This window comes from Lepisma saccharinum, chromosome 4, assembly GCF_977018435.1.
Source record: "Lepisma saccharinum chromosome 4, izLepSacc3.1, whole genome shotgun sequence".
NCBI lineage: Eukaryota > Metazoa > Arthropoda > Insecta > Zygentoma > Lepismatidae > Lepisma > Lepisma saccharinum.
Genome location: NC_139232.1, coordinates 10,308,897 through 10,335,366, shown reverse-complemented (window position 1 = coordinate 10,335,366; position 26,470 = coordinate 10,308,897). Strand labels below are relative to the sequence as shown.

Here is a 26,470-nt window from a genome sequence, read left to right as displayed (position 1 = left end):
GACAGGAAGATATATACACAAAAACCACTCCCCTCCGGAAATAAGATTATTAGAAAGTTGTTTATCTGGAACATTCCTTCCCAGGTGTTCCAGCAGGTGGCCTTCTCCTGTCGACTGTTGTTTCACGTGACAGGCCATTTAGATAAACATTTCCCTTCATCTGGAACGTGGTTCCGCATCAATTTAAATACAGTCCAGGAACCTCTTTTCAATGAAACAATACGCAAATTGGACCTAATTAAATTGTGCGAGAAAATAGGTTTCGCACCTATAGCGGAACCCAATAGAACCCATTAGAATATATAGTTTCTGGACCTTTAAAAACCTTGATTTTGTCAATTTACCTGACAATGTTGGTTTTACAATATAACATAAGACATTAAAACTTACAGTATTTCTCTGTAGATTCTATTTTATATTTTCCTACAACAGCACTGTTTTTCCACGTAAACACTGTTTCACACTTTTTCTACTGGATGAAAACCACAACAGAAAACTCCATTATACCGAGGTAATAATTTTTGAACGTATATTTTCACCGGTCTGTGACTTTTACATCATTAAATTTTTGACACTAAAGTGAAAGGTTTTCAAAGATAGATTGACATATTTAGTTTACTTCGTTTTTCAGCCACCTTTGGCTGATCGCGAAGATGAGGATGAGTGGTGATAAGATATAATTGATGACAGTAAAATCAGAAGCACATATGGACAGAATGAGTACAACAATCCCACAGACCCTTGTGGATCTCGCGCCAGTCTCTCGTCGGTCTAAAATTCCAGTCCAGGGTGTACTACGTAGAAGATAAGTTGATAATTGGATGTCTTCAACGGGCCACCTCTTAAACCTCACGTTATCAAAGAATTTGAGAGCATTATAATGCAGGAAGCTTAATAGGTAATAAGTTTGAATATCTGTTGCGGTTTATTAACGATCAAAGTTATTATTGAACGGTTTTCGAAGACCTCTGTACTACAGTTCAGCGACACTGTCGCATTCTTTTCGATGCTATTCAGATAGAAATTATTATGTTACCACTAGGTAACAATCCATTTGGCATCATGCAGACATACTTTTTATTTCACAGTCGTTACATTAGTAATTCACCCTAAATTGATCCAACCACCACTTACATTGCAACATTGCAAATACTTCTCAAACCCATCACCATGCTGTTAGAGGCTACAGCGTTATTTGAAACAACATAATTGCTTACCTGTCTCGAACTGGTGGTTTTGGCGAGCAAATGCTCTGGAGAAGGCATTGAAGACATTCTTGTGAAGATCCAGCATGTTAGGCATTTGTTTTTCGATTATTTCCTGTCTCTGCGCATGCTCCGAATTCTCTGCTTCTGTGCTTACCATAGCATACGGAACTGTTCACCACAAGCCCTTTCGAAACACGCTCATGTTCTCAACTGCTTTCGAAACTGTCTCAGGGTTCTGGCTGCCTCCTGCGTCTACAGACCTCAACCCCAATCGTGTGTATAGACATTAGAAGCGATTTCGGAAGAAAACAGCGCTAACTAATACTATTTTGGGCATTTGGTTTCAGACCTGCGAAAAAGCGAGGGACTATTACTTTCAATTTAATACTCATGTTACAAATAAGTAATGTTTTGCGCACTGTTTTAGAAGTATCGGAAATTTCTTATGCTTGATTTTGAAGAATATAAGATCATCAATGTGATCGTATAATGTAATTCAATCTTTCAAAGATCTTGAGGTAATCTATTCCATTTTTCTACTCCCTAAAAAGTACAAATAGAATACGGCTAGTTGTGGTCTGTAATTAACGAACCATTCGCTAGATGGTACTGCTTCGTTAAAATTTAATATAGCTTATGCACAAGAGTAAAATTTAATTTATTAGTCACTGGAAACATATTGCATTAAAGAAAACCAAAATATTTATATAGAGTATAAGCACATTAGAAGTAAAACTTTTCTGAGGCGAATAACATACATTTCACTTCAGTTCCCACGAATAATTACATAAATAATTATGACGACTTAGTTTGCCACACACTTAATTAGTAATTGTTATTAAAATATTATCGCTCTTTATGTCGTCTCAACATTAATTCAGGACCGTTAGTTTGTCCAGTTTAACAACAAACTGAGTATTTGAAATCAAATTTCTCGTAATTCACTTCCATATCATTTCATGAAAGGTAAAATTCTGAGAAACTTGTATTTCAATTATTCATTGTTTTCATTATTTTTTTACCTGGGCTAACAACGGAGTTTCTTTTTAAATCATGGGTCTGTTAGAAATAAGATTCGCCAGCTAGAACAGCTGAAAATTGGACCCGTAGGAAAATAGTAAACAATTTATTATCAGAAAAGAAAGAAAAAACGATTACTCTCCTAAATCACAGTAAATGCTGATGCTGCAATACGAGCATCCTAATCCCTAGCAACATTACTTCATTTCTTATTGGTGGACAAAGACCTGAAAAAATAATCGAATGGGAATGGCACAATCCAGGATATCCATCAGAATCTAAAAGATTGCTGCTTGACCAATAAGAGACTCTTCACAAAAAGTTCTATAAAACATGTCCACAACCATTTGTTTGCCGACACAATCACATAGCTGAAAAACATAACCTACTCGATTGAAAAAATCACTACAATTTCCTTCAACAATAGTGAATTATAGGATTATTTTCTTACATACTACTTAGAGTGCTGCAATGAGCGTTTTTCGCTCGAACGAGGGGAATACACTCGAACTCTCGAACCCTATTAGTAGACGTATTTCCGTAATTTGTCTGTGGTAGAGTCCAGCACAGTTAATTCTGCCGTGCGATGCGCGAAACAACTAAAGAAGCAGTGTTGCTAATGGAGCAGATAGAAAAATCGCTGCAGTGCTCCGATGCACAGCTGTTACGTACAACAATAAAATTAGAGAATTCAGGTCTATCTAACGTCGAGTTTTAAACGTCATGCATTATACCAGGACTAGGATTAATATGTACTAACAAGTGGCTTTGTATGTAGCTACATACATATGAACTAAAAATTCGCAAAATATGAACTAACACATAAGTAAAATTACCAAAAATGCTACAAAGAAGACTTCTTCATACGATTCCTTATTTGAGTGATTTCAAACAAAATAAAAAAAATATATACGTATATATTATTTTTCATTGCATTAATGCACTGGTGGCGTTCTAACTTTTCACTCCCAAAACCCGTATACACTGGTATGGAACTGCAACGGCAGATAATAACATGCCAACGTGTTAAACCGCTACAATTGCACCATAACACTCCTCCTCAAACAGTATTATTATTTCCTCTCTGAGATCTGCGACAGTCGGTTGCCTTTGTTGTACATTTACAAAGGATGCCGGCTTCGACAACAATAACAAGTACATATACTGCCACTAGACGATAAGCTGCGCGGCTTTTTCTTTTGTTATGAACCAGGGCCGGCGCTAGTCATTTTGCCTCCCTGGGAGGTGGCGGCAGATGCCGCTCTATTTCGACCCCCCCCCCCCGGTCATTACGCAGCAACGGAAAATTGAAAATCAATATATTCCTAACTAAAACATCAAAATATAAAATAAATAATGAGACTTCTTATGCTATTTCAATACTATTCAGCGCAAAAGAATATCTCGCTCGATCACAGTTTTCAATAGGCTTATTTTTTTCTTCTCTTCAAATTTTGCCGCTCGGTTCGCCCTCCCCTTCCGCCGGCCCTGCTATGAAGTTGGTCACCCATCAAAGCATGGCAATTTTAACACAGAAAACAATATGTATCGCATTAAGCAGCAAAAATGACAGCCTCCTCTATGCAATTTCTACAAGAAAACGTGCCGGAGCCAGAGTTGAAATGATGTTGGAGCCACATAATTTATTTACTTTGAATAATTCCAAAATTATGAAATATGAACAATTTGTTGCTGCTGTTCGCTGCTCTCTTGCCAAAATGCTTTATTGGGATGCTAACACCATGACTGGCTTCCTCCTTCATGAACTCGTGCACGTTGCTTAGAATTTCCCGAGCTTGGCTATGCAAGGTTTTTGATTTCAACTTCGACAGAACTGGAGGCATTATGGAATTTAACATTCATTAGCAAACACACACTTTTACATACACACACGCAATACACGCACACAACGTCAAACCGGTCAAATACTTAGTATAAAATAAAAATATGGTGCTTCCAATCCAACAAAACTCACCGCCACTTTACCTGCCTTTTCCCCTTCCGTGACAGAAATAGTGCTTCATTATTACAGTTGGCAACACTAGTTACTAGCTAGCCAATGAACATGCACTGCATAAAAGAAGCAAGCACTACGCCGTGCTATATTGCCACATTAGCGTCCCTACCGAACGGTGGGAACCGCGAGCTGGAGCGCTATTCAATTGTTTTCAATGATGTTTTCGCGAGTGTGTCCAGGAATGGAATTACAATGTGGCAACAATAGCGAAGGTTTTCGAGCAGGGTAGAACACATGATGCTAAGAGAGAGGGAGACGAAACGAAAATTCGTTTCTACGCAACGGCAAATTTACGTGTGTGGCACTCTAGTGTGCCCTCAAATATGGATCGTAAAGTAAAAGACGAAGTGAAATTGAAAAAATAAGTGAACACAGTTATAATCTCCATGTTAAAATGCAGTTTTGTATATCTTACCGAGATATGTGAAAATTAAATAGATGATTATGGGCTGAAACTACCGAGGATGACACTTTACGTTTTTTTTTTAATGTTTGTCACATTAAAACGATGTTGGATTGAATGTTATAACTGCATTTTATAATTTCGCAGAATATGATTATCCTTTTCGGTAAGTGAACAATGATGTACACGTATTTGTTGCACTGTGATACGATATTTGTAATTACTTAGGCAGATCTGTCAGCATGTTTATCCATTTTGCGTTTCGGTCTGTACATATTGCATACTTTCATGTTGCATTTGAGCCTTACATAATAATATACGGAATTGTGATTTAGAATTGTAATTGCAGAGTGGTTTCCTTCCATGTATGGGTTACTACTATTTCATTTCTACGTAATACCTTACAGTACTCTTGTGATTACTCTCTTGTAAAGGTTGTATTTTCGCTTCACTTAGTAGATCCTACTATGGAAGCTCTTTCTTTATAGGGAACATTCCCAAAAATACAACTATTTGAACGCGTTTGTAAAATTTCCGATTCTTTAGTGTAACCTATTTATTTTATTCCTGTTAAGAAATTATAAAAATTCTAAAACGTTTACATAGCGTGAAAACTAATAGGCCATATAATACCAATACTATATCAATATTATGGTGTATAAAAGTTACAGTACCATTACATTTGTTAACCTCGTAACTAGAGTTTAGAAATAAACATTTAGAAATACTTGTCTTATAGTTCGAACATAAGTCTAGAAGTACTGTGCAAACTCGGTGCCTCAGGGGACAGAGCAAAGACGAGGTATGCAAGAAACTCGGGTTCGAGTTCTGGTCGAGTTTTCAATAGGTTCCTACGACCGTTCCTAGCCTGTGTATTCGATATCGTAATGTATACCAGAGGTGCTTATGACACACTCCCCCCAAAATGTAGAACTTTTCCCCTGCTCCCCTTTATTTACTCAAATTATTTTGGTGAGACAAAATTTGCGGAACAATAAAATACAGACATATTTAAGCAATATAGTATGTTTAGTTTAGCTATTGTTTACAATATAGACATATACATGTGTATTGTACATCACTTTGACATTGATTGAAATCATATTTTCACACAAATGATAACTTTTGACAGTGGCAGCGATTGGGTTCCAAAACTAGGGGGCAAGGTGCCAAAATTGGGGGGGGGGGGTGGGCAACCCTTGTTAGATAAGGTTTAGCATAGTGCGGGGGGAGTGGCAAAAAGTGTTGTGGGGGCAACTGCCCCCCTAATTGCCGCCACTGACTTCTGACGTTGCAAAGTTGTTGTAGAAAACCTATTGATAATTTCCTCATTTTGCACCACTTCTAAAATATCGGACTCCATTCCTGGTGTACTGAACCTTATTCTTAACAGTTTCTTCTGGCCTCCTCGATGGTGCAGTGGGAGCGTCGTCGCCTTGTAATCAAGATGTCCCAGGTTCGATACCCGGTGGAGGCACATAGTGGTTCGGATCCCACTTTAAGTAGATCCAGTCCCGATTAGCCTTACTCTGCATAAAGTGTCCACACCAAATCAATCAATCAATTAACAGTTTGTCTGACTAACCTTTTAATAATGCGAACAGCACGACTGATACGGCGAGTGGGGCTCGAGCCCACCCAATAATTTGTACTATTATTATTATATGTTTGTTATTGTGTTTCATGGTGGAGTGCTTATTGAAATCAGTAAATAAGAGATTTTCTAAAAATAAGTGAATGCATTGTTGGTGACATAAATGTAATGATACATGGATTTATGATATTTTTTGTGAACTTATAATTTGTTTTTTCGAAAGTTGGCACCCCTAGATACGGCAGAAGAAACTTAAGGCCGAATCACACGGAACAGGGTTCCAGTAGGAATGTCCTAGTTGGCGCTGGTCTGGCTACCCATCTGCTAGTTTTCGCCTCACACGATACTTGTTAGCGTGCTTGTCGGTATACGTTTGTTCCCATTAGGGATGTGACGAAGCTGAAAATTTACCGATGCCGATGTACTCACCGATAATTTTTGGAACCGATTCCGATACATAAGATTATTAAACAGAAATGGGATGTTATTTTCAGCATGACAAAAACAAATTTGCTATGTACATTTCTATTGCATATCATATGTATATAAATATATATTCTCAAGAGATGCGAATGTACATTTGCATCTACAAAATGTTATGTGAACCTTTTAAGAAGAACATGGATTCTCAAGAGATTAAACATTAGTACACAAGCAGTTCTTTGAAATGCAAAATGAATTCCTGTTCTGCCAGATTCAACTTCAGAAACACGAGATTTGGAAGCACTTCAGGAAGTAACCTACTCCTTCTCTTATCTCAAATCTGTTCAGCAACACTGAACACTCAATCACTGAATACTGATGCATCAGGTATGCCCAAGTATTTTCTCAGCACTTGCTTCAGGTTTGAATACTCATTTTTGAATTTCCAATACAACAGCAGATCCTGGTTCAGCAATGTACCAGTTATATGTATAGTTAGGTTGATCCTCTGAATGAGTTTGCAATAATTTTATTACAAAAACTCCACAATAATGACGAATCATAACCAAATTTTCAATAAATCTTACAAAACTAGAATATAAAACTTGTTAGAAGGTAAAAACTCTAGTATAATCTGTACCGGTTTAAATATCGGATTTCTGCCGATTCCGATACCGATGCCGATGTGTCAATTTCGGCCGATTTTCATACATCTGTAATCAGCTTCGGCACATCCCTAGTTCCCATGAGACATTGCGCAGAGCAGACAAATTAAAAAGATGGACGAGCAATTTGAAGAACGTTCTCCTATAGGCGATTACTGCTGTATTATGAACTAGAAATTCGGTCGAAAGAAAATCTGGTAATCGATGCGTACTGAAGAACCTTTTTAGTGAACTCGGGTATGCATATTCGTAAGTGAGATTCGAAGGTTTCGTTCATAAAAAAAATATTTTATTCAACTAAACATATCAAACATTGAATACAAATGTAATAATAAGGATTTTAATTATCGGATAATCATATTTGTCACATACAAGTCTCATCGCTTAGCATGTATACCTAAATATTAATGAACTGAACACGAATGCACATCCTCACTGTTACTTTTTCTTTTGTCGAGAATCGAACAAAACCAACCAACACTCTGAAACCACAGACAAAATCTTTCCTCTGGCAAACTCGCAGATTATCTTCACATGGGCAAACTTTGCTCTGATTGGTTGTTCCACAGAATCCAGTCAAGAAAGCCAGTGAAAACCAGTCAAGCAGCCAGCCCGGCGGCCATGATTTTCACCAAGGTAGCCAGTTCAGCGCCAACTTAAGCCCGCGTCACACGGAACTGGATTTCCAGTAGGTATGCCTTAGTTCGCGCTGGACTGGCTACCAATTTGCTAGTTTTCGCCTCACACGATACTTATCAGCGTACTTGTCGATAGACTTTTGTTCCCATACGAGGGAAGTTGTAATGACGGCCGCGTGAGATGTAAACAATGTATCACTTCACATTTTTAAAAGCCGATAACTATTCAACCGAGAGGAATAACGTTTCGTATAAAACGTTATTAGGTACAAAACAATGGCGCTGCTTAAATACATACTTTACAACGTTTACTGTACACGTATGGAAGAATATTTTAGTTGTTTCAAATGTAAACACCGTGCATTCAGCATAGATGGTGTAACTCAACGCGCCTTTCATGCTGTATACGTTATACTTTGCTGGAGTAACACTCGGAAAGCACAGACAAAAGCGCTCCTTTGCGCACACACAGATTATCTTCACATGGCGAAACTTTGCACTGATTGGCTGTTCCACAGAATCCAGTCGAGGAAAGCAAGTAGCAATTAGAACATGTCCTATTCCACCAAACCAGTCAAGCAGTCAGCTAGGTGGCCATGATTGCTACCTAGAAAGTTAGTTCAGCGCCAACTAGGGCATTCCTACTGGATATCCAGTTCCGTGCGATTCGGTCTTTATTTCAACTCGCCTGTGAAGAAATATTGTCTGCAAACTCCCCATTCCAGGGTAGCTTATTTCGACACCAACGTGTTCCGCTCAGAGAACAAAGTGTTCTCGATGGAATCTTCCGAACAACAGGAATGGAGATGTTCTGGCGTCTTGGCTCCCCCTGAGGACCAAAACGAACATCAGAGGCTTTAATCTGTGAAGGGAGACAGCTCCTCCGGTGATCTTAATTGCTCCTGTCGGCGATAGTGTTCAAACGGATGACTTCGCGGTGCGGGGCCTTGCATTTGTCCGGTTTAAATTTAGGAAAAGACGACTTGCGATGCAACTGAGAAGAGGCAATTTGTCCGGCAGAAGAGCGCGGAGTAATGTTGTAGCACTATAATTCATGCAAGTATCAAAAGGCGAGTTTTGCCAGGTTAATTTGGCGTGTGAGTAAAATAGCACCTTGTAACGTGTAGCAGTGTTCACGTTACAAGGATGTATATAAACTTAATATTTTCCTTTGTTTGGTATTTATAATTTTTGGGTGTTAATGGTTAATTACCAAGAAAAGTGGAACCCACCTCGTATATAGAGTATACATCCAGATGTTAAATATAAGTTCAAAGAGTTTGTTTCTTTCTGCCAGCAAGCTGAGCTGGAATTTCGTTATCGGGGACAACAATGCGAGAAAGCAATCGCTATTGTGTAGAAGCCCGGCAGACTCAACTTTATGTAAACGTTGAAACCGGGGAAAAGACGAAAGATTAGGCTGTCTTCCCCACGCTATATCTGTCGTGTCCCTTGGCGGACAATAATTTAACTAATATCATATTAATCCCTGATTCTTTTACTGCAAGACGGTGTAATCAGAATTTAGTTACGTTAAGGTAAACGAAAGTTTTGCCCGCGCAAGACAAAACCTGTATTAAGAAAAAAAATTGCTTAACATTTTAACGTTGTAAACTTTCTTTCTTTTCTTTGTTGTCTTTTCGCGTGGCCGTTGCAGGGAGAGAGGGGAGTTGGAAGAAGCCCTACTCCCTAGTCAAATTAAATGCTGAGTGTAACAATGAAAATTATATTGCATATTTAATATTCACAGAAGGTTAAAAATAGTAATTTCTGCATGTAGATAATTATGTTCCTCATTGATATTTTATTAATATGTATTTTATTGTAATGTAAAATTGATGTTAAGATAAAAGTTTGTAAATCCTTCACGGCACCGAGAAATCCTATATAAGCAGCGAAGCTCGGTGGCCCGTGGCCTTTTGTATTCGAACTCCAGATAAATACGGAACTTGTATTACCGTCTTTTCTTTTCACACCCGTATTTCTGCGTTTACTTCCACGTCGCTACTAGGAATTAGTTTATTCTGGACTATCGTTAGGACAATTACTTAGAAGGCTTATGTTCTCTCGGTTCTATGCTCCTGGTCAGGAGATATAATTGAGAGGATTGTGATTGTCGTAGGATATACCAGAATTCGGGATCGGTCGATAGACTGTTAGTAGTCAACGTTTGTGTCCCTGGTCAGGGAACACCTTTTCTTATTCTGTGGTCACAGATTAATTTTCAGTTCTCTGGTCAGAGGCTGAAAAGAGAAAAGGAAGTTGGATACTTAACTGAATATCGACAGAACCTAGTGGGAAAAAGGATTGTTGATTGCTTATAGAATCTTGGTCAAGATCTATAAGTACATTGAGAACCTTTGACCTAGAATTACGAGGGACCTTACATCGAGGATTGAAGAAGCCGGAATAACCCGAACCTTGAGCCGAGGAGACTCAAGCCCCGAAGCGATACTGAGTGTGAAGCCGAGGCTCAATAGACCCATCGAACCAAGTACGATCCAGGGCGGCTCGTTACAAGTGGCGCTGCAACGTTTGGGGCTCGAAGTATATATCCGGTTGTTCTTCTGAAATTACGAAACATCGAGATGGCAACAAGAAAGTCTAAACGCAATTCATTACCGACGATTGTAGAGGAAGACGGAAATTTGCACTTCGATTGTTGCTCCGATCAAGATGAAGATAAGGGGGCATTTCGGTGCATTTCCTGCAGCCAGTGGAAGCATTTCGTTTGTGAATTTGAGGCTGAATCCGTGGAAGGCCAAAATTTAGATGCCGTCCGGTGTAAAGGTTGCCAGGGCAATGACGATGAGAATAAGGAACCTGCTATTGAACTTCCTCCGTGGTTGACAGTTTGGTCCGAAATGGAAGAAAAGAAAAGAAAGAAAGAAAAAGCCGCAGAAGAAAGAAAGCGACGTGAAGAGAAAGTAGAAGAAGAAAGGAAACGTCAAATAGAAAAGGCTGCAGAGGTGAAAGCCCGGAAGGCGGAAGAGAAAGCTAAAAAAATCGCTGAAGAGAACAGGTGGCAACAGTTCTGGAGTATATTAAGAGAAGAGAAAGCAGAAGAAGAAAGAAAGCGGCAAGAAGAGAAAGCAGAAGAAGAAAGAAAGCGACAAGAAGAGAAAGTCGAAGAAGAAAGAAAGCGGCAAGAAGAGAAAGCAGAAGAAGAAAGAAAGCGACAAGAAGAGAAAGCAGAAGAAGAAAGAAAGCGACAAGAAGAGAAAGCCGAAGAAGAAAGAAAGCGACAAGAAGAGAAAGCAGAAGAAGAAAGAAAGCGACAAGAGGAGAAAGCCGAAGAAGAAAGAAAGCGAAAAGAAGAGAAAGCAGAAGAAGAAAGAAAGCGACGAGAAGAGAAAGTCGAAGAAGAAAGAAAGCGACAAGAAGAGAAAGCCGAAGAAGAAAGAAAGCGACAAGAGGAGAAAGCCGAAGAAGAAAGAAAGCGACAAGAAGAGAAAGCAGAAGAAGAAAGAAAGCGACAAGAAGAGAAAGCAGAAGAAGAAAGAAAACGACAAGCTGATAGATCTGAAAATGAAGAACGGTGGAAACAGCTGCATGAAACTCTAAGCAAGGAACAGTCCCAAAATAATGAGAAGTAGGAGGTACTCCACACAACGCTTACAGTTGAGCGAGAGCGTGAAATAGAAGGAATTACTCGTTCCATGGACACTCTGGGAGTGAGTGTAACCGAGATTAAGGAACAGATGACTGCTTATCTAGGGAAAAATGAGGAAGTAAGTTCTAAGGTTGCTGAGTGCTTTGAGAGGTTAGAGAATTTTGGTGAAGAACTACGTCAAGGAGAGAGTAAGGTTTCCTCTTTCTGTGAAGAGATAAATACTAGTATTTCCAGCTTCCGTGAAGAAGTAACCCACAATATAACCAGCGTTCGTGAAGAAGTGGATAACATTGCAAAGAATAACACTTGTGTGGCCACCGAGTTACGTCAGCTGAAATTAAACGTGGAACAAAATATAAGCTCCCTGAGAGGCAGGCTTCAAGGACTTCACATAGATCCATCTCAGCAGGAAACCGCTGTTAAGTCACCTTATGGCTTTGATAACCATCAGTCAGCGGGAGAGACGTCAGATTACGTTGAGTGTGAGGGTGCACGCGGTCCTCCGAGTAAGAGAAAGATCTCGAGGAAGAATAATGTTAGGCCCACAGTGGAAGATCCAAATGTTCATGGTTTGGAAGAAATAATTAATCACAGTAAAATGGTGACCTCCATTGGTAACACTGATGCTGGTAGGTTTAGAAAAACGTCGAAAAGAGAAAAAAATCGGAAGAGAACTTCTTGTGATTCCTCCTCCGAGGACGAAAGACCACCGGGAAGGATTCGTCATAAGAGGCGAAGACGCGGAAGGTACTCAACTCCATCTTCTTCAGATTCGGAATTTGATAAAAGGATCGAAGGACGATATGGAAAATTACCTCGAATATCTGAATTAAATCAACTCCCTAAGTTCAGTGGTAACATTGAAGCTCAGAGTGCACAGAAGTATTTGAAGGAACTAAATGTTAACTTTGAGCTTATGCAAGTTCCACACAAATATCGTCTCCAGTTACTATCCAGATTGTTTACCGGACAAGCCGAGCATTGGTTCCAGGCCCATTACGAAGAGTTTAGGGACTACAATGGGTTTTGTAAAAAGTTTACTGCTACGTTTGCTTCAGAGGAAGCAAAACAAAGACAACTGGACGTCTTGAGAAATAGAAAGTACTATAAAGGCCAGGGTCAAACCATGGAAGAGTATGCGTGGGGAATCTATGCTGGTTTTAAGAATCTTTCTCCAGTACTCATAGAAAGTGAAGTCGTGAATATGATAATCAGACAGATGTCTTATAAAGTCAGACAGCTTTGCCTCGTTAACCCACCGAAGACAATGGAAGAGTTAGCAGCGTTTCTGAAAAGATATGAAGTGAATGAAGAGTCCGAAAGCTGGAGAGCAGATTGGTTCAAGAGAAATGAAGCTGGGAACAGTAATAATGGAAGGTTTAGAAACCAGCAACCACTGCAGAGAAATACAGCAGTAAGACAAGTCGTCCGAGAAAACCACGGCCCTGCGGGGAGAAACTTTAACAACGACGTCCGTAACCACGAGGAACCAATTTCAGGTAATAATGGTTACCGTCAAACTAGGGAATTTAGAGGAAGGACGAGGTATAGGAGTCGGCCTAATATACCAGAGCCCAGATCTGATCCCGAGACGAGAGCACCAGAAGGAGGTTACGTCGAGAGAAGAAGAAACTCTGCATCTCCTCCTCGAAGAAGAGTCTACAATTCTCCTAACCGGCAATTCGTGACTTCAGGATCTCAGACATATGAATCCGAGTTACCGAGGACCTTTGAACAACAACAAGCGCTTGAGCAGACTCGTCAGTACTATTGGAGTGCTCCAGTAGTTCCCACTAACCAAGGTTCAAATAGGAATCTTGCTTAAGTTCCGTTCCGATTAGAAAAGGAAGCCAGAGTAAACATCGCTGTGTTGGATAAGTGGAGTGCCAGTGAAGATAAAATTATGGAAAAAGTTGAAGAAAGTCAATTCTTGTCCAAGAGTGAACAGGATAGTTTGTTCCATTTGCTTATGAAATATCACCACGTATTTTCACAAAGACCTGTCTGTGGTAAAGATGTTTATTGTGAGATATGGATGAAGGATTTTGAACCAGTGTTTAGGAATCCATATGCGATCTCAGTGGCCTAGCTAGAAGCTTTAGAAAAGGAGCCTGTAGATCGAGTTAACTACAAGAACCTAAAGAAGTTCTCCTGCTCTCAGGAACGACGAAGAGAAATACTCGGAGAAAGCCAGATTTCTTGTGACTAGTGTGGAACGTCAAGAGTTGTCAGTGAATTGTTTATGAACATTAAGTGAAGTTTTGAAAATTTTCACAATTTTTCTGTGAAAGAGAAAATTGTTCAAATTTTCTCCTAGGAAGCGGGGCAATTGTAACGTGTAGCAGTGTTCACGTTACAAGGATGTATATAAACTTAATATTTTCCTTTGTTTGGTATTTATAATTTTTGGGTGTTAATGGTTAATTACCAAGAAAAGTGGAACCCACCTCGTATATAGAGTATACATCCAGATGTTAAATATAAGTTCAAAGAGTTTGTTTCTTTCTGCCAGCAAGCTGAGCTGGAATTTCGTTATCGGGGACAACAATGCGAGAAAGCAATCGCTATTGTGTAGAAGCCCGGCAGACTCAACTTTATGTAAACGTTGAAACCGGGGAAAAGACGAAAGATTAGGCTGTCTTCCTCACGCTATATCTGTCGTGTCCCTTGGCGGACAATAATTTAACTAATATCATATTAATCCCTGATTCTTTTACTGCAAGACGGTGTAATCAGAATTTAGTTACGTTAAGGTAAACGAAAGTTTTGCCCGCGCAAGACAAAACCTGTATTAAGAAAAAAAATTGCTTAACATTTTAACGTTGTAAACTTTCTTTCTTTTCTTTGTTGTCTTTTCGCGTGGCCGTTGCAGGGAGAGAGGGGAGTTGGAAGAAGCCCTACTCCCTAGTCAAATTAAATGCTGAGTGTAACAATGAAAATTATATTGCATATTTAATATTCACAGAAGGTTAAAAATAGTAATTTCTGCATGTAGATAATTATGTTCCTCATTGATATTTTATTAATATGTATTTTATTGTAATGTAAAATTGATGTTAAGATAAAAGTTTGTAAATCCTTCACGGCACCGAGAAATCCTATATAAGCAGCGAAGCTCGGTGGCCCGTGGCCTTTTGTATTCGAACTCCAGATAAATACGGAACTTGTATTACCGTCTTTTCTTTTCACACCCGTATTTCTGCGTTTACTTCCACGTCGCTACTAGGAATTAGTTTATTCTGGACTATCGTTAGGACAATTACTTAGAAGGCTTATGTTCTCTCGGTTCTATGCTCCTGGTCAGGAGATATAATTGAGAGGATTGTGATTGTCGTAGGATATACCAGAATTCGGGATCGGTCGATAGACTGTTAGTAGTCAACGTTTGTGTCCCTGGTCAGGGAACACCTTTTCTTATTCTGTGGTCACAGATTAATTTTCAGTTCTCTGGTCAGAGGCTGAAAAGAGAAAAGGAAGTTGGATACTTAACTGAATATCGACAGAACCTAGTGGGAAAAAGGATTGTTGATTGCTTATAGAATCTTGGTCAAGATCTATAAGTACATTGAGAACCTTTGACCTAGAATTACGAGGGACCTTACATCGAGGATTGAAGAAGCCGGAATAACCCGAACCTTGAGCCGAGGAGACTCAAGCCCCGAAGCGATACTGAGTGTGAAGCCGAGGCTCAATAGACCCATCGAACCAAGTACGATCCAGGGCGGCTCGTTACAACCTATACCCTGTCCCCATATCTCTGGAGCACTCAAACGAAAACCAGTCTCTGCACAAGAGACGGCTCCACCAATGAACAGGTGAGAAGGAACGGGATTGCGTGGAGGGGGAAGCGACTGCAGTTACCAGCCATCGCAGCAGCGTGTACTGCTTCGCTCTGCCCACTCGATTTCCCCCTTCTCTGCCGCTATGCGCGGCCTTGCTCCAGAGATATCTTGGACAGGGTATATATCTACTCAATTCTCGGCTTACTGGAGTACCTCCGTACAGTGTTGCCACATGACGGGAAAATTTCGAAGACAAAGGAGAATTTTGCACATTTAAAAGGGGAATTGCACTTCGTGGGGTTCCGTTGGTTCCATCTTATAGCACAGTAGTCTTCAACCATCGACTCACTGGCTTATTTTAGTGACCCGCGAAAGTATTTAATGAAATAAATGAAAGCAATACAATCCAGTGACTGAAACTGATTAGATGTGGCTACGTTATGCTGCAATGCTCAATTATAGTGGTGGCTGCCATCCCTCGCAGTGAGTGATCTCAATTGGGTCTGCGCCATGTGAAATCGAAGTTGAGGAATCGACTGACCGACACACACCTTAAAAACTGTCTGCGAGTAGCATCGTCCAACTTCAAGCCAAATATTGACACGCTAGTGAAGAAAAACAGTTATCTCATTGAAGGGGTAAATGATAATTCTTGCGTATGAATGGTTGCGTTGAAATGCCTAACCTTATTTCAGAACTTGTCAGTGTTCTTCGCAATAGTTAATTACTCAGTCGTTAGGGCGTCTGGCTACCATGCGAGAGACCTGGGTTCGATCCCCGGCGGGGGAGAGCTGGGAATTTTTTCCACCTGTTCAATCGGCGCCCACCCAGCGTCGTATAAAGTGGGTACCTGGAGGAAACTCTGGAGGGTAAAGTCGGCCAGGGGCGTGGTGCTCATCACATCACTCCCACCTTCGGCCAGGATCAAGAAAGTGTGGGGCCCTAACTCCACACCCCCTATACGCCTTCATGCCGTGGTGCAAAGCACAGGGAACCTTACTTTTTTTTTTTTCACCATACTGGTGTATTGTTTTATTAGAAAAGACCATAGTCAGGCTGGATAAAAACATGATTTTTTATATAAAATCTTTCTTAAAAAAAATACAAGTTTAAAATTACTTGTATGGTTTCTGGCATCATACGTATAGATACAGGTTTCTTTATAGAAAGGCTTTTTCTAGTAAACGGCCCTGTAAAATATTTGAACAGTTTTATTGAAGTAAATAAAAAATGTATGCAAATATATATTTTTCTGTTTCTCATACTGTATATATGAAGCTACTATGGAAATGTTTGTTGTGTGTGTTAATGAAACTATAATAATTTCACTAATTTTTCTTCCAATGAAAATATAACATTGTTGATGTAGTACTATATAATTGTACCTTCAAATATTTTCATTGTCTTTGTAGCTGAACTTTGGTAATTTCTTTAAAGATAGTTTGCAAAACATCAGCTGCCATGTGTATTTACAGTTTAACGATAAAGACACTATTTACGGTTAAACATGATTGGTATTTTGTATATTTTCCTACAAAAAGTGTTTGGTATCTTTGCCCATAAACAATATTGAAGTTTATTTTAAGAGAAATTTACGTGTGTTTATAGTTCACATATTACATTTCCATTTGTATCAACTTTATGCCATCATAAAGCTACATTTTGTTTCCTTTCTTTTTTCTCTAAGAGCCTAATAAACACCATTAAATGATTATGGGATTAATGTACTTTCAGCAAAAGTGATTCAGATATATACACAATCCTTATGTATAGGGAGACAGATTTATGGTAAATACAAACTGAGGAGAGCGGTAAATAAAATGTTAGATCAGCGGTATATACCAGCGGTGGAAAAAAAAAACCAGACTAATCTTATCGCTGCTACAGCTAGCAAGTTCAATGAAACTGGAAGTTGAGTAGACATTCGGGGTAAGAAAGGAATGCTGCTTGACAGGGAACGAAATTTTCGAACTGAGATTATGTGCATGGGAAATCCCAATTTGTAGCGTCTTCCTGATGTGATCGAAGATAAAACGTAGGAAACTTTAGGCAAACGTTTCGTTACAAATCGACAGTTTGCGCGCACAACCTCGATTGCCGGTTTTTGCATGTTTTCTACTTAATTTGATGATATTTCACGATTATTTCGCGAAAAAGCGTTCATTTCGTGGAAAAGCACACATTTCGCATTACTTCGCGAATAAAACTCATGCATATTTCATCATTGGGGGTGTGGTTACGTCTAGAATGTTCAAAATTTCATCCTTTTTTCACATTTCGCGATTTCGCGCATCGCGAAAATTTAATGTCCCTACTTATGTACATTATTGTATAAATTATTTATTTAATATTAAGGCTACCACTGCCTCTGTTAACGTGCCTGGAAGGATGCGACCCGTCAGTCCCTAATAGATGTGAAAATGTCCCTCTAAAGGAAAAACGTTGAAGACCACTGCTGCAGCATATGCACCTGCTAACGCGGTACGACTTCTAAACAGTTTTGGAACAACATGTTACAAAAAGTTTTGAAAATCTCTTCTTATTGAAACATGGGGGTAGTAAGAAACGCCCCTCATGCTACATAAGTTTTTTCTCTTGTTCAAATCGTAAGTTCACTGGGCGTACTACCGGGAAAGTGGTGCATACTTTTTTTTTTCAAATACTCTGATAATTACCATAAAACAGACGGTTTGATTTTTTTAATGATTGCCCTGAATTAAAGGTTTGATTTGATTTTTGTTACTTAGCGTCGCTTTTCTACCGATTTCGGCTAATCGCGACGATGAGGGTGGGACACTCGAAAAGAAAACCCAGGACGGGCCTCGTACTCGGGGACTTTGACGGGGCTGTAAAAAGTGTAAAATCAAGAACGAAAGTGAAAAGTAAGGTCGAGGGCCCCGACGAAATAGTGGTAACATCGTCGCCTTGAAATCAACGGGTCCCGGGTTAGATTCCCGGGAGGCATATAACTGGTTCGCATACCATGTTAAACTGTAGGTACAGTCCCGATTAGACTAACTGACCATAAAGTGGACTGAAAACCCAAGAAAGAAATGTGAGGCAGAATAACATTGCACAGGGTGTATTTCCAGTTGATCATGTTGCCTACAATACCAGGTGGCCATATTTAAAAGCTGGACTACTCAGAGCCATCTAGAGCCCGTTTGAAGCATCGGATAGCGCTGAAACGTGGTAGAGAGTACATGGAGACCATGTGGAAGCTTTTGGACAACATCCTGCTGTTCCAACATGGATCACACTGTCTTACGCTTCCAAAGGATCATGCACGTTGACGGGGAAAATTTCTGTAATGACAAAGTTTTTCATTATTTCAGCGCCACATTTCCACCTGGTGGTGAAAATTTGTATTTATTTTGTCATCAGCATTCGTTTCCCCAAGGTCTTCATAGACTCTATACGACGTTTCACCGCAATCCGATGCTTCAAACGGACTACAGAAGGTTCTGAGTACGGGAATTTTAATTCTAAGCGCCACATTTCCACCTCGTGGTGAAAATTTGAACTATTTTCACTTCATCAGCACTCGCTTCATAGCCTCTGTACCAAGTTTCACGGAAATCCGATGCTTCGAACGTGCCCCAGAGCAGGGGCGCCCGCAAGGGAGGGCCAAGAGGGGCGCTTGCCCCCCTTTGAGATTTCTGGAAAGAGTTAATGTAATTCGAATGGTAAAATTGTAGGGATAATTTATAACAGAAGTATTGTTTTCTGTGACTTACAGGCCGTAAGTTATAGCAACTATTATTATTATTATTTGAAATAGGCTTACATTCAAGCTTAATCTATTTTATACTGATTATCTAATCATATAAAACATCTTTTTGGCCTACATGAATTAATATTAATTAAACAGTTATGCAAATTGTATATAGATATAGCGGTACAGAATATGGAAATTACAAATGTATGAAATTTTAAAAGAACTTATAGTAATTGTAATGTAATAATAACAATAATAGCAGTAATAATAATAATAATAATATAATAAAAGATTCTGTGACTCTGCTACCCTGAGAAAAAATCCTGCGAGCGCCCTTGTTCCAGAGGGCTCTAACTCCGAGTAGGGCAATTTCGATTGTGGCTAAACACTTTAGACTGTAGGTCCAGTACCGATTAATTAGCCTTTCTGTGCATAAAGTGGACTTCAAACAACAATTCAATCCAGGATGCTCTAGAAGGTGTGCAATCAATTCTTCCACTTACATCACCAGTACAGATATGTTGTTACTAAACTCACGCCATGAACTGAAGGGGGTGAGGAAAGATAGACTCAATACTTGGCCGAATGCATTTGTAAACTTAGAATGACTCCCCTTCGAGGACTTGGCATTGGACTTATTTTTAGGTCGAACACACTTGTCTTGCATATAAAAAGAACAGGAAAAAAAATTAACTCGCGTCTGCTCTCGATATCATGGTCGCCAACTGGCCGCACGGTCCAAAAATGAAACCGTGAAAGCACAGAGGAGGAAACGAGATAAAAGAAGTGGCTTCTGGTTGACTGAATGAAGGCTTAATTCTGTCTCTTCCAACACGCTTGCTTCTCTCTTGATGCGGAGGACAACGCCCAGACAAGTAAGGGCTCACCAGTCAACACGTGACTTTTAATAGGAGATTCCCACAGGGTGAAAAAAGAGCGCGCCACTATCTCGTAAGCTCAGAAGTCGGCCGCTGGAGAGAAAAATTACTTAGCTTTGACATGTGGCGCACAGCTGACTCGCATTCCATGCATTTTATGTTTGACATGATGTCCTCTGTTTCCCCCCGTGTTTTTTTCTCTTATTCTCCCTCGTAAAAGGAATAAATTCCAGCGACGTCATTCGGGAGCAAAACGACGGTAGCCCCTTATAGTTCAAGGACGCGATGGATTGGTGTTGAAGGCAAAACACGTCAGCAAACTTCTCAGAGATGCATGAAGTCCCTCCGAGAAGAGAGAGGGTGGGTGAAAAGAGAGAGGGATCAAGAGAGAAAAACAGACAGAGGAAAGTTAAGACAGAGAGGAAAGAGAGAAAGATGAATAGAGGATAGAGAAAAGAAATGAAAAGGAAAAAGAAAGATTATGGGAGGAAAGAGATTAAGAGTGGAAAGAGAAAAGATGGACAGGACAGGAAAGGGAAAGAGATGGATAGGAAAGAGAAATAGAAGAGAGAAATAAAAGACAGGAAAGAGGAATTGAAAAGAGGAAAGAGAAATAGAAGAAAGGCAGGAGTAATAAAAGACAGGAAAGAAGAAGAATAGAAGAAACGAAGGAGAAATAAAAGATAGGAAATAAGAATAGGAGAGAGGAAAGAGGAATAAAAGAGAAGAAAGAGGAATAAAAGAGGGGAAAGAAGAATAAAAGAGGGGAAAGAAGAATAAAAGAGGGGAAAGAAGAATAAAAGAGGGGAAAGAAGAATAAAAGAGGGGAAAGAAGAATAAAAGAGGGAAAAGAGGAATAGAAGAGGGAAAAGAGGAATAGAAGAGGGGAAAGAGGAATAGAAGAGGGGAAAGAGGAATAGAAGAGGGGAAAGAGGAATAGAAGAGGGGAAAGAGGAATAGAATACAGGAAAGATTAATAGAAGACAGGAAAGATTAATAGAAGACAGGAAAGAGGATTAGAAGGCAAGAAAGAGGAATAGAAGGCAAGAAAGAGGAATAGAAGGCAAGAAAGAGGAATAGAAGGCAAGAAAGAGGAATGGAAGGCAAGAAAGAGGAATGGAAGGCAAGAAAGAGGAATGGAAGGCAAGAAAGAGGAATAGAAGGCAGGGAAGAGGAATACAAGGCAGGGAAGAGGAATACAAGACAGGAAAGAGGAATAGAAGACAGGAAAGAGGAATAGAAGACAAGAAAGATGAATAGAATACAAGAAAGAGGAATTGAAGACAGGAAAGAGGAATTTAAGAGAGGAAAGAGGAATGGAAGAGAGGAAAGAGGAATGGAAGAGAGGAAAGAGGAATGGAAGAGAGGAAAGAGGAATGGAAGAGAGGAAAGAGGAATGGAAGAAAGGGGACAGTAATGGAATAGAGGAAATGTACTGCATTCCACGAGGACATGAAATATTGCATCATGCGGACTGTACATGATTAAATATAAGCCCAATGCGAAATCAGCAAGAACAATTGGGTATATTTCAAGTGGCATTTGCGGAACTTGCCTTGAATGCGGAAGGATTGACATGAGAAAAGGAAAAGAGTTAAAAGGAAGCTAATAAAAGTTCACCCGTAAAAGAAGCACCAAGACCAAGTGGAAAAACCAAGCACAAAGCAAACTACACATAACATAATGAAAAGACATAAACCATGATTAAGCAACAAAAGAGAGATGCCAAGAATTCAGCTCTACAGTCCTAAAGTTCTCTACAGTCTTTCAACAAAAAAAAGAAACAATTCCAGAAGATTTTAAAATATCTACAAGTATAAAGTAGAAAGATTCCATTTAATTTAATAGTCACAATCCTCTGGCTTCCCTAGATCCTCCCTCCGCCCATTCTAACACAATCACTGTATTACCAAATTGTAGTTTCGTGAATGTATGCTTGTTTCTTGGGCGCAACTCGAAACTTTATGAATTTATGCTTGTTTCAAGAACTTAGCTGAAAACCTCATGGACTTATGCTTGTTTCTAGTGCACAGATGAAAACTTCATGGATCTATGCTTGTTTTCAGTGCACAGATGAAAACTTCATGGATCTATGCTTGTTTTCAGTGCACAGATGAAAACTTCATGGATCTATGCTTGTTTTCAGTGCACAGATGGAAACCTCATGGATTTCTTCTTGTTTTTAGTGCACAGATGGAAACCTCATGGATATATGCTTGTTTCTATTGCACAGATGGAAACCTCATGGATCTATGCTTGTGTTTAGTGCACAAATGGAAACATCATGGATTTGTTCTTGTTTCTAGTGCACAAATGTAAACCTCATGGATTTGTTCTTGTTTCTAGTGCACAAATGGAAACCTCATGGATCTATGCTTGTTTTAGTGCACAAATGGAAACCTCATGGATCTATGCTTGTTTTAGTGCACAAATGGAAACATCATGGATTTGTTCTTGTTTTTTACTGCACAAATGGAAACCTCATGGATTTGTTCTTGTTTTTTACTGCACAAATGGAAACCTCATGGATTTGTTTTGTTTTTTAGTGCACAAATGGAAACCTCATGGATTTATTCTTGTTTCTTTGGTGCACAGATGGACACCTCATGGATTTATGCTTGTTTTCTTTTTTGCACAAATGAAAACCTCATGGATTTGTTCTTGTTTTAGTGCACGGATGGAAACCTCAAGGATCTATTCTTGTTTTTAGTGCACAGATGGAAATCTCATGGATCTATGCTTGTTTTTAGTGCACAGATGGAAATCTCATGGATCTATGCTTGTTTTTAGTGCACAGATGGAAATCTCATGGATCTATGCTTGTTTTTAGTGCACAGATGGAAATCTTATGGATCTATGCTTGTGTTTAGTGCACAAATGGAAACCTCATGGACTTGTTCTTGTTTTTAGTGCACAGATGGGCACCTCATGGATTTATGCTTGTTTTCAGTTAACATGTGCAAACCACGTAGATTAATGCTTACATCTAGGGTACAGCTAGAAGCCCCATCGATCTATGCCTGCTTCTAGTGCACAGCTAGCTTGAAAATTCATGGATCTAAGCTGGGTTCTAGTGTACAGCTGGAAACATTATATCAACATTCTAATCTTCCCCCAACAAAATAAATTCAACTTCTCACACGAATACTTCCGGATAAAGAGGGAAAATGGAGGGATTTCATTTGATGGATGTGAAAATCGTGTGCTACACCAAGTGTGTGTTCGAAGTCCACACGTGATCTCGAGACATCAATGCGGTCAGAAAGAACAGCTCGTCCATCGATCTTCGAATGTTGAGAAAGTATGTGTTTGAGAACAGTCACCATGAATTGAAGTTCAAGTTGAATTCTATCCACTCGTTACATATGTTCTACGAAATGGACATGGCCGTAGACAGAAAAACGCTTGCGGGTGTGTGTGTGTGTGTGGGGGGGGGGGGGGGTCAGTCATCATTGGCACTATAGCCTACTAATAGTATTACATACAGTCACTATGCACCACATGAGAATGTTATGGAACCGAATATAATATGTTGAATTTATATACTACAACGAACGGGGGGCGGGGGGGGGGGGTAACGCTCTACAAAGCCCCTGGTTTGAACTCTATAAACTTTATCCAAAACACACGGAATTTAAAAGATTTAAAACCGGAAAGGGAATTTCTGTCAATCGTGAGGAGATTTTCAGTATGAAACGGGAACAAAACTGGTTTCGATTGGTTGATTTGGTTTGCTTTACTTCACTTTTCTGCCACTTTTGACTAATCGCGAAGATTAAGATGAGTGATTATATTATGATGAAGGGATATTCGCAAAGAACATCCATGCACAGGCCGGGTCCGTGGCCCCTGGCGTCGTAACGCGGTGATAACCACTCCGTCAAGGGAGTTGGCAGGCACAAAACTAGAAACTGGAGGGCCAGAAGTTAAATTCGAGGCCTTCAAAAATAACATCTCTTTCGCACTAATTGCAAGAATTCCAAGTTTTTGAAAATCCAGTCTCGACTGTCTCCCCTCTGTATTGTTATATAGCTTTGAGTAAGTATCTGAAATTGAATTGCCTACCGAAGTTAGTTTCTGAACTTGTATTAATCCAACATGCAAGAAGTTTCGGGGATGAAAAAAAAAAAAAAACTTAAAATACGACCATAGAAATGCATGGTTCATAACCGCCTCAAACCATGTTACAATGCTCGTCATGATCTTGATCTGGACAGGACTCAGCGGCCCCATCCTTTTTCAAAAATGTGTATCGTTTCGATGCCTTCACCGATCTCTCAACGCATTCCCAAAGTCCCGGGTTCGATATCCTACTTGGCCATGAGTGTTTCTTTGTGAGTGTTTCTTGATCGGCTTCATTCAATTACCATTCACCCTCATCATCGTAATTAACCCAAGTAGCAGAAAGGCGACGACAAACAAAGCACAGAAATTCGTTTTGAGGAACTTTAATAATACTGTGAATTAGGAAAGTCTGTGTTTTCGAAAGGAAATATGCATTTTATGATATTTACTATAACAGTTATACAATGGACATATTTCTCCACTTTTCTTTTTTAGTTGGAACTACTTTTCTATCCATCTAGTGCAACCGTGATTTGAGGTACACCGTATCAGAAGATTCAATTTCTCAAAACAGCACAGGATGTAGAATAAAAAGAACGAAATTATCCATGCACATTTTGCCTACTATTATCTTTGCTGTTTATTGTACATGGGAAATTGATGAAACAGTTGAACAAAATTGTAACCATGTTTGGCATATTCTAAATTCGAGTCCATGTTTTCTAGTTTCGTAGAGTCGAGCCTGTAAATGAATCTTATACTCAACCAAAAAATGCATTTTCACCAATATTATACTTCCCATTGTGTGGTACGTTGAACACGTGCGGATCAGTTAATTTAACAATATTTTTCGTTTAGACAAGCCATTTTTTTTTTCACTCGATGATGTGTGGTCAGCGCGTCGATTTCGTTGACACTTTTATGAAGGTTAATAGACCGAAGCTGTGAACATTGTTTCAAAACATGTCATTAAGTGATGCATAAAAATCGATGCATGCCAGACAAAAAAAATAGCAAAGTTGATTTTCTGTCTAATTCATGCTTAAATAGGCTAACGAAGCCCAAAACTAATTTTGAAACGAGATCCGGAAGAGTAATAGGCATGCGAAATTATAGATTTGGCAATGTCTGTGTTACTAATCGCGACGATGAAGGTGAAGAATGAAATTCATGAACTCACAAACAACACTCCATGCCCAGGCCGGGATTCGAACCAGGGACCCCTGACGTCGTAGCGCTCTGTATTAATAACTCCGCCACGGAGGAATTTGAAAACCTTTTCGAGCAGGCCTCATCCCCAGGAAGGTATCAAGGGACAAGCCCAGGCACCTACCGACCTACTGTGTGAGAATGAGTCAAGGCAAGGTCTTTAAAAACCTTTTCCTGCTCCTCCAAAATAGGCAATAGTTAGGCTGGAGAGTTCCTATGAACTAACCGATCTCAAGAGTTTCTTGCTATTTTTTCCCCACGGAGGTCGACAGGGCCCTTTCTTATCCACCAATAGAAAACAGGGGCAAGGTAAGCGAAAAGGCTATTTCTGTCGACGGGAGCAGTGCCCAGAGAAGCCCATGCTGGGCTACCTTGGCTGGCAGCTGTGGAATGCGACAACACAATGGATGGGTCCTTTACACCTAGGCCCACGCCCACACGGAGCATGGGCAGAGCCAGGAAGATGTTCCCATCGCATTCCTTCGCTCTTTTGATAATAGGCAGGCTCCATTCTGCCTACCCGCCCCGTGTTTTCGAGCCTCCGGGTGGAAAAAGAAACTTGGAACCGTTTCATCACTTATCTCTTCTCTCGCATGCAAATGGTTTCGTTTGACGGAGCAGGCAGTTCAGCGAGATGCTCAGCTTTTATGCTGGCGACCCGACTTCGATTCCCATAAGCAAATTTCCTGTCACTGTCTACCCCAAACAAGTGTTGACACATGAAGGGAAATTTCCCTTTTGCAGGGAAATTTGGACCGAAATTTAAGCCAAAAGGGAAAAGGGAATTTCTATGAAAAATACCACAGTTTCTGACTACATTATATGTTAGGTTCCAGTTTCATATTCACATTTTTTTCTGTTCTTTTTTCTGCTCCCTTGAATATAGCCTGTATCTATTTATATTGCTGTTAAGTACATCGCTTTTCTGCACCTTCGGATAATGGTAACGATGAGGATTAACGATTAAATGGATTCCTGACCAGGATCCAAACCTGGGACATCTGGTCAGAAAGCGATAAAAGTGACATGTATGTGAAAAATTTAAAATTTATTCACACGGACATGTACCAACGGAAATACTACTACTATTGATTCCACCACCACCACCACTAATAATAATAATTACAGTTACTGCTACTACCACTACTAATACTTATTATTATTGTATGATTTGCTTAGGAGAAGGGAAAAATTGGTCCAAAAAGGGAAATTTTGCCCCTTGGAAAGGGAAATTGTG

At 39.7% G+C, this 26,470-nt stretch overlaps 1 protein-coding gene across 8 annotated transcripts in view; it reads right to left on the bottom strand.

Annotated features, from left to right (window-relative positions):
- Liprin-gamma (liprin protein kazrin) overlaps positions 1–26,470 on the bottom strand; it is a 664,640-nt gene that overhangs the window by 183,452 nt on the left and 454,718 nt on the right. For 6 of the 8 annotated variants that reach the window (XM_083120283.1, XM_083120287.1, XM_083120282.1 and 3 more), the window contains exon 2: positions 1,218–1,557. The exons of the other annotated variants lie outside the window; for them this stretch is intronic. In XM_083120283.1, the coding sequence (XP_082976409.1) occupies positions 1,218–1,365 (148 nt within the window). In that variant the 5' untranslated portion in view covers positions 1,366–1,557. The remainder of the gene's footprint in view (positions 1–1,217; positions 1,558–26,470) is intronic. 8 annotated transcript variants of the gene reach the window in all.